At 35.9% G+C, this 9,707-nt stretch overlaps 1 protein-coding gene across 2 annotated transcripts in view; it reads right to left on the reverse strand.

Annotated features, from left to right (window-relative positions):
- The window catches only part of mybpc3 (myosin binding protein C3), a 42,177-nt gene extending 35,748 nt beyond the window's left edge, over positions 1-6,429 (reverse strand). Inside the window, exons 1-8 of one of the 2 annotated variants that reach the window (XM_067399477.1) lie at positions 6,346-6,429; positions 3,164-3,433; positions 1,605-1,757; positions 1,411-1,497; positions 1,178-1,326; positions 958-1,075; positions 515-563; positions 177-221 (exon numbers count right to left, since the gene is read on the reverse strand). In XM_067399477.1, coding sequence (XP_067255578.1) covers positions 177-221; positions 515-563; positions 958-1,075; positions 1,178-1,326; positions 1,411-1,497; positions 1,605-1,757; positions 3,164-3,433; positions 6,346-6,370 — 896 coding nt within the window. In that variant the 5' untranslated portion in view covers positions 6,371-6,429. The remainder of the gene's footprint in view (positions 1-176; positions 222-514; positions 564-957; positions 1,076-1,177; positions 1,327-1,410; positions 1,498-1,604; positions 1,758-3,163; positions 3,434-6,345) is intronic. The other variant, XM_067399478.1, reaches the window with a different exon arrangement.
- Positions 6,430-9,707: the final 3,278 nt, after the last annotated feature.

The raw sequence follows: 9,707 nt of genomic DNA on the forward strand, positions 1-9,707 counted from the left end.
AGGACAGAAAGAAAAGGGCAAGCTATAACAGATGACTGACAGAGGGACACGGATGGACACTCAAGGACTCAATGAACTCTTTTTGATGGCAAATCAGAGGGTTTGGTTGAGTAAAGACAATGACAGTGCTGTGAATATATCCCCTGCTGCTGCAGCAAACCCCTATACTTAGCTACCTTCCAGGTTCTCCCATCTTCTTCTTACCACCTGCACTGGTGCTCCTGGGTAATCAGCAGTTTTAAAAATGGTTAATGCAGTATACATGCAAAATTTTAAATCCCAAATATGGACTCAAATGCTATCTTTATATGCAAAACAAACCACAGCAATAAGCGCTAGTATCTATGCATACAAAATCATCAAACCTCAAATCAGACAAGCAAAAAAAAAAAAAAAAAGTTAGCATTTCATGTTGCTAAAATGGCATGATACACCTTTTTTAATTTTATGAAAGAACAGTTGAAATCAATACTTTAAATTCTACTTTATTAAATGTAGAAAAATAAATACTCACGTGCGTCTAAATGCAGAGCGAATATCAAACCCTTCTGTTGTACGAGCCTCTGGAGTATAAAATACACAACGAAAAGCACACATTAGCAATTAATTTGGCGCAATTATAATTCTTCAGAATTATTCATTCCTTGTTATTTATCAAGCATGCATATGGTTCATCTTATTCAAACTGTTTTGTCAGACCCAAAATAAAAGTTTGGGTCTTACCATCAGTACTGCCAAGAATTGGGCTACTTTTACATTGTTGCCACGTGTTGTTTTTTATGTCCGCGGGTTAAAAGGAACCCAAATAACATGATATTTAGCCCCTGGAATGCAAATTTTACCAGGGGAACCCCGCCAAAAACACGGATTTTACCCCCTGGAAAGCGGGGAGTTTTGGGCTAGTTTTGAGTAGCAATTGGGCAGGTTTTGTTGTGAAAACCTGGCAACCCTGCTTACCATGTACTACTAAGTCAAAATTGCAGCTGTCAAACTTGTCTCTAGAGGACACCTCACAACGATAGGCTCCAGCAAAGTTGGGTTTAGCTGCAATGACATGCATCTCGAATGTGTACACCTGAATAGAAAAAAAAGAGTTTTGGTTAATTTTACAGATTTTTTACTTTCAAAATATTCTAAATGTATTGTGTATTATGTAACTATTTGGTCATTGTCAGACCTTATTGTTGCGGTCATAGTGCTCTTTGAGTTGCAGGTGCTTTCCTGACTTGCTGGCCAGATCCATCCACTTTCCTTTGAACCATTTTACCGTGGGCTTCTTCAGCAGAGATTCACCACACACCCGAGCAACAAAGCTGATGTTCTCACCTACACAGGAGGAACAGATTGGAAGAACGTTTTCACTTCATATGCGTTATCAGTTTCTTATTGATGCGAGGCACAGTCACTTACCTGCATTCACCTCCCCACTGTGAGGCTTCTCTGTGAAGAGACCAGTAAGGTCCTGCCTTGTGTCAGGATGATGACTCTCAGGCAGAGCTTAAAAACAAACAGAAAAGGTAAGTTTGTTATTCAGTCAAATTCAATCATTTTAAATGTGTAATTAAATGAAAAAGCATAATTAAATATGTCTGTGTGTTTTTCACCTTCAGGAGCTACACCATCTAATACGGGTCCACTGGTGTCTGGTGCTGTGCTTTCAGAAGGTGCTGGTGGAGCTTCTTTAGGTTCTTTAGCTTCTTCAGGCTTAGGATCCACAGCTGCAGGATCTGGAGATACGGCTTTTTGCAGTTCCTTCACTGCAAAAGTGCAAAAATTCTTAAAATGGCTTTCTGACAGATGATAAAAAGTGTGATAATTGCCCATCTGGGTGAGAGAGGTTTCCATTTTAATGATAATTTTACATATGCAGTCCCTAAAGCTTTACTTCCTGCATCTATATCACAAAAAGGTCTGGGCCAAAGCAAGATGCTAATTCTACCTCACAGGGCTCTTGAGTATAGCTTTTTAAACTTTAACCAAAAAATTCAGATATTAAAAACATTTTAGATATACTACCCTCAAAACACAGTCTCTGTTTATTATTGAACATGTTTTGCATGCAAAGTTTTGTTCTCATGGGTCCTTTTTAACTAAATGGCTCTAAACACCTGACGTATAACCATTGATCTATGTAATGCTGGTATAGAGACTTATTCGGACAGGATTCGTTTTACAAGAGTAGATGAAATAATGTTATTTTACCACAGGACGTCTGTAGTATTAATGGCCAATTTATGCAGGATAAGAAATTTCAGTAAAACTACCAGAAGTGGGGGTGGTAACTCGATTTATGCACCGTCGTCACCTCCCTGTCATCATGTGTGTATAATGTTGCTCCCTGATATATCACTATTAAAATTAAATAAATAGAATTATATTCTAATTAAATTAATTATATTCTAATTGGATTCTGTTGGTAATAGGCACTTACCCAAAAAGCTAAAAGATGTTTTGTGCCTCTAAGTGCTTTCGACCTTCTTTTTGATCTGAATGGTATGCGGAAAACACTTACATTTGCCACAGACTTGTCCAAACCAATCCTGTCCGAATAGGGCTTTAGTTGAAATAGGTCCAGATGAAGCACATGAAACACTGGACATTTATACTCAAGTGTGCTTTGGCTATAAAAATAGCACTAATACTTGTTATACTGAACCTCTTTCATTGACAGTTCTGTTTTGTACAAGGATAATTGTGTTGTTTTCTTTTTCCTGAGAATCACTTTTCAGGAAAAATGCACTAAAATAAATAACCTTGTTTGACAACTAAATTTTAGTTTGACCTTCTTGCCCCTGACTTTATTAGGCTAACTATTCCTCCAGTATTTAATTTAACCCACATCTATCTTCTCTTTTTTTCTATGCACAATGCCTAACAGGATCACAACTAAGCTCTATGAACAGACACTAAAGGTTAAGAGTTTGAAGTGAGGAACAGCTATAAGAGGTCTGGGGAGTTTCCCAGATTCCACAGCAGGCTGAGAAATCCTTACAAATAGTGACAGCATGCTCAGAAAAACAGCTGGTTACAACTCCAGAGGAAGGTGCATGAAAAAGGAGAATTGGTTATGGTGCTCTGTGACGGCTTTACAAATGAACAAAAGGTGGGGTAAAAGTGAGGTAAATACAGGAAAGACACGAGTCACCATCCAAAAATCACCCACCTTCTAATTCTTTTATCTTTAATTCAAATTTGACTTTTGACACCCCAGCAATAACAGCATATCCCACTGCATCCTCATGGACTGCATTGTTTATTGTGAGAGAGTGCTTATTGCCCTCCGCTGAGATGGTATATTTGTCACTGGATGAGATGTCCTTGGAGTCTCGCTGCCATCTCACTTTTACGTCAGGCTTCTCAGTCTCAGCTTCAAATATGACTGTTGCCCCAATCTCAGCAGTCTGAGTCTTTGGTTTCTTGGTGAAAGCTGAGACTAAAGGAGTGAGTGAAGGAGGGTCAGAAGGAAAGGATGCATGTCCAAAATTTCCACCTCAAGCTCTTATCTCTGAAAATGTCTTGCCCTTATCCTCTTTCCTCATAGCCTGTCTGATATTGCATATTTTAAATGGTCCTCAAGACTTTGTGGTCAAATGCTTATGTCTCTAGATGTCTTAGACCCAGTATACTCTATCATTTATCAATATAAGATGTGTATACTATTTAGTCATTATTAAAGCTAGGTAGCCTAGAAGATTTAGACAAACCTAATTTATATTTAGCCTACAATCCATAATTTTTGTAATTTTTTTTTGCAAAGTTGTCTCTAAACAGGAGTGCATTTCCTGTACACAACGACGTACCTCGTTGCTTCACTACCATAATACGATGCATCATTAAACAAGCTAGCTAACTAGCTAACGTTAGTCACGACTGTTTCCCAAAACCTTATTGTCGCAAACCTGTCGCTCAGCCTTGGTGAATAATGTCACGCTGGTGGAGAAATAACTTCTTTGAATGAATCTGTTTGAGATCGAAATTATCGAATTAATGCTATATTTTACGGACGTGGCATCTGAGGACTAATTCAAATTTTTGTCAGTTATTTTGCTTTATTTCCAGATTTAATGATCGATCTTAGGTAGTTAGCACGTACGTTCATGCACACTCCAAAAACGGTGCTTAAAATTTCGACAAACTAAAATATGTTAATGACATTTGTATATATTCGAAATCACAGATATACATTGTACTTAATGTCAACTTGATTATTTTGGTCAAGATAACTATTTATTAAGTCCACATGTCATAAAAACAAGAAACTATGTTTCTTACCACACCACACAAGTTTGCGATGTTAGTTGGCTAACACTAGTTGCTTTTGGGAAACGTACCCCCTATTAACTAGTCAGGGTCTAAAATGGACTCAGACTTTTTAATAGCTAGATATGTGACCCTGGACCACAAAACTAATCATAAGGATAATTTCAAAAACAAAAAACAACAACAAAAACATAATCTGAAAGCTGAATATATAAGCTTTCCATTGATATATCTCCAGTAAAAAAATAAAATTATATATATATATATATATAAGTTTTTGGTGTGCATTTACCCCAAGTAAATACTAAAATACTAACACAAGCTTAATTGAAAAATACAGTAGTGTAAAATGTATATACACAGTAATTTGGTATGAATAGGGGGCAATAGTAAACTATTTTTCCCTTTTGACACTTTGAGATATTGCTGGAACTTGATCTTCATGGCTATTGTTACTCACATGCCTTAAATTATTAACTGCTTATTCATCATTCTTTTTCACTTTGAGTCAGACATCTTCAATCGCATCAGTGCAGATGGTTCAAACATAAAGCAAGCCAACTCTCTGGGTTTAAAAATAGAGCATGCGCTCTCCATTGAGAACTGCAGTCCACATTGACACAGCCACAGGTAGCTGCTAGATGGATTAACTAGGATCTATTTCTGTTGTTTATCAAGTACTGGTCCCTCTCTTGCCATTTCAAAACCTCTGGTATCCACATTGTCTTTGTTCCACTGCTGCATTCAGGGCATGTATGAGGACGCATGTTCATTTGAAATGTAGGGTTGAATGTCTAATAGAGGACTGATACGTGAAAGGTAACTGTCTAGAGTGAAAGAGACAGTTCATGGGGTAATTTAAGCAAGTGTGCAAGCCAATAGTCACTGGATTTTGCTGTGAGCTGGGATGGGAAGGAAAACCATTTCATGAAGGTGACTTATATCATTAAACTTATACTAGATGCTGATGCTTGCCATTCAAACATTTAAATCCTAGGTGTCTTGTTACTCAAAAAGCCTTCAAAAGAAAATGTGACATCTGTTAAGTCATGATAAGAGCATATTGCTTTTGAGATGTCCTGTTATTTTTTTGACTCCAAGGCAGCTCTTTGTCCAAGACAATATTCAAAAGCAGTTGAGTAAACTTCAGTAAGCTGATATGTACCTCTGGTATTTCTGGTGTAATAAAAATAAATAAACTCAAAAATATTATGCCAGTTTAATACTGTACATCTTTATTTTAGAAGATAGTATAACTACATATAAATTCTAAGACGCTTTGGGGCTCCACCATAAGTTTGCAGAGTACCCCTGTTTGCGCACTGCCCCTGGTTAAGAACCACTGGTCTGGAGCCATTCAAATACATTGAAGAGATTGAAAAAGGCATGAGAAAGTGTCTGCAGATGGATTATGTGACTACCACTAAACTCAATTGCTTAATGCTAAAAAGTGATGCAACAGCATTGTTAGCATGCTGTAGGTCTTAGCGAATATCACCTCGCTGGGCTGTCAAACAGGTGGTATCACATTATGACAATCCTTTAATTCCTGCTTAGGCAAGGTTATTCTGTGCACTTTTGGAAAAAAGCCCTTAAGTCCACTGCCATTATTTTATCACTTTTGCTTGGATAAGGCATTAAATGGTGTTTTGGATTAAAAAGGCTGTCTATAATTTTTTATTTTATTTTTTAAGAATTTCTTTTAAAGATTTTTTTTATTTTATTTATTTTTGAATGCAGTTTCCATACATACAGTAGGCGGTAAGCAATACAGTTTAAAAGAACATCTGGACAGCAGCCTATGTGACGAAAATGCTCATCAAATCAACTGATACTGCCCATTTTGCCCATATATGTTAAATTACAAATGCTCATAGTTCAAATTACTATAGATTACAGTTCAAGTCATGGAAAGTTGTATAGTGATGAACCCAGTACACATAGGGTCAAAGTTCAGAACAGAAAGGTAAACATTTCTTCAACCAACAACTCAGGAGAACACTGGTTAAATGTCCCTCCTGATTGACAAAAATCTGTAATACACCTATTTGTCAAATAGAATTCAGAACAAAAACACTGGCATACCTATTTTTTTAGTTGGCTCTGGCATCCTGGTTGAGTGTCCCTATTGAGTTCCAACAAACAGGCATTGTGGACACCAACACCAACACTTCTCTTTTAATATATCCCCCCCCCCCCCCCCCCCAAACACACACACCCCTTAAATGTCACAGGGTACGTGGCCCAAATCATCTTGCCCAGCCCTTCACCCATCTACCATGACCTATTACTGAGCCCACCTTTTGTCACCTTCAGGTGGATGGATGATAAGGGAGTAAATATAGAATCCTCCCAGCTATACTGATCAAAGAAAAAGGTCAAAAAAACATTTGTTTTAATTATTCTTAGTATTCTTAACCTCTGACATGGAGCTATAGATTTTATATCTGCAGCTTTATATTCTTCTTTATATCTTTTGTACATGACAGCAAAGAAAGAATATATACACAGGTTTAGTGTGTGTGCTGACTTCCTTAATATACAAGACATAAGGTGTAGTTCCCTGCATTTTATTGTATCTCTATCTAAAAATAAATGATATTGTTGCTTCATAAAGGTTTTTTTCCTATAATGTACAACAGCTATACTCAACAATCAATTAATTCTTTATCTTCTGTATAAAAAGCCCCAAGGCATATAAAAAGCATATAGTCCTAAAGAGACTGAAAGGTAATATACCACCGGTGCAGAACCCATTCCTCATGCCAAGCATTGCTAAGTTAGATGAAAAACGTGTACATTTGACAAATAACTGAAAGTTTAAGTTGAAGTAAAATTACTCAAACTAAAAAGTAAATCAAAGAATAGAAATATTAAAAAGAGCTAATAAAAATGGCATAAGCACAAAAAATGCTAAAAATGAAAACTGTAAATCTAAAAATTAAGCTAATTTAAAATATTAAGAAATACTAAGAGAGAAAGAGAGATAGAGAGATAGAGACATCTTCCCACTGTCAAATTTCTTAACATGTAAATATTTGTATGAATACAAAAAGATGGTGGTCAGTATAAAAAGTTGAAAAGTAGTAGTCATATCGTGTGGCCAGCAGCTGCTTTAAGTTCTGGTTAAGTTTACTGGTGTTTTTCAGAGTCAGTAGAAAGTTTAGAATATTTACACACAAAAAAGTGTGTTGTAACTTGTATAATGCCCCCTTTAGCCCTCTGATGACTGTTTGACCCCAGAGAGAGTAGATTTTATATATATATATATATATATATATATATATATATATATATATATATATATAACAAATTTCAAACAACACATGTATAGCTCACTTTTCAGTTTTTGAGAGATTTATTTTTGCCTCAAAATTATTATTTATTTTTATATAATATGGGTGAATTACACTTAAAATTCACTGTAAAGAAGATCTGCATTTTTTTATCTTTTTTTTTTTTTTATTCATAAAGATAATTCAAGAAAAATGTGCCATGCTTAAGTGGAAGATCTCTGCCACCTGGTGGAAAACAAAGACTTTTAAAATGGAAATGACATTTTACCATATTACCACTGTAACCAGTAGATGGCTGCAGAGAATCACTCATTTGCTCACTTGTCATTTTCACTCCCTAATATAGCTCTTTTCATATGTTTTGCTTTTGGATTTATATTTAAACATTATAAAACCACTATTATGACATCTAAAAAAGCATTTTGTCAAAGTTCAGCACTGTTTTGTGGGGGGGAAATAAATTAAGCTTACTAATCTCACTATTTTGCTGTCCTCATTTTAATTCCCCTTTGTCTTTTTCTGTACTGAACGTTTCTCTCCTTTGTTCATTTTGGTCATGTGACTTTGTAATGTCGAAGGATGAACAGGAAATATGTACTCACTTGATAATAAAATACATTTTTGAACTCATTTAAAATGCTAAACAAGTTCAAAATATTATCTTTCATTATTTTTTAACAAATAAGATTATTTATAACATTTTATTAAAGAAGATTTTCACAGTATGACTTTGTGCAGCGCCCCATGCATGAAATTTACTGCAAACCCCATTTTTACACCCCTCAACCTTTCCTTGCTCCTGAGCTGATATAAAAGACACTGTTTCAACAACCACTTGCTTTTATTGATTTTACCTTTTAAAAATGAATCCCTTTCGTTTAACTGACTGTCCTCATTGTATAGAAATCACTCTACTTACTACTTTCAGACATTGCAAGATATTGTTAAAAACCTTCTAACATGCTGATAATTTCATTGCTTTAACCTAAATTGCTGTGCCGTGATGTCCTTGAAAGTATTAAATAAGATTACCATTGCATGTATTACTATCCGTCATGTGTGATGTGTTGTACCTATAGTCTGTTGCCCGTCACACAGGCCTGTCATCACGTCGTCATTCTGACAGTTATACTAGCTGTTGAATGCTGACAACTGCATGAAAGGGAGGCTTCAGCTGGAGATACGACATGAAAGAAAGTTATTTACAGAACGTTGTAATGACTATATTTTCGCTTTGGGTCCCGCAGTTGGCTTTCTTCTAATCTAAGTGAGAATCCATGAGGATCTGCCACAGCTGAACCACAATGAACTGGAATTATCGACCACTGTGTCAAGCTTTACTTGTGGGATTTAAGTGTTTCCTTGTAAAACGAATAACCAGTTGGACTATTTGGATTGATACTTAACACAGAAAATGCATTTTATGTATACACACGACGTGTTTAACAGAAGGATATTACGAATTCTCAAACATGGCCAACCTATATAAGTGCGCGAGGGGGACTTCGTGTGCGCGGTCACCTCTCTCACATTCCATTGACATTGTGTGAGGGGTGGGAAGTCTGCGTCGCCTGTCTAGGAATAATCTGCGCCCTTGTCAAAGAGGTTAGGATCTGTAATCTGTCTGGAGTCACAAACCAAAGATAAGAGCTGGCTGACAGGGCCCTTGACCTATAACGAATGCCCTGACGTCGCGCGGATAGCAACTTTCAGTAGTTTAATTTAGTACAAAAACAAAGAATGTACACAACAAACATTTCACTCTTCGTGTCAATTATTCTCTTCCATACTAATTCACAAACTTAAGTGTTCAAGAAGCTGCAGATAAAAAATAATATGTGACACCGGGTTTTATTAATTAATTCATTCATTTATTTAATTTATTTGTGATTTTGTAAAACTTTTCCGTTTAAAGGGATAGTTCACCCAAAATCAAAATGCTGCTCACCCTCCTGAGGTTATACTTGGATTCCCCCTAGTGGTCTGTGTAATAATAATAATAATAAAAATAAATAAATAAATAAAAAAGATTGGGTACAAAAACAAAGCAGAAGAGGTGACAACAATATACTCTAATAAAGAAACTGTCTGTAAACATGTTTGATATCTATAATAGGCCTTATTTTGTATAAAATTTGAATTTAATACGGA

Source organism: Chanodichthys erythropterus, chromosome 11 (assembly GCF_024489055.1).
Source record: "Chanodichthys erythropterus isolate Z2021 chromosome 11, ASM2448905v1, whole genome shotgun sequence".
Lineage (NCBI taxonomy): Eukaryota > Metazoa > Chordata > Actinopteri > Cypriniformes > Xenocyprididae > Chanodichthys > Chanodichthys erythropterus.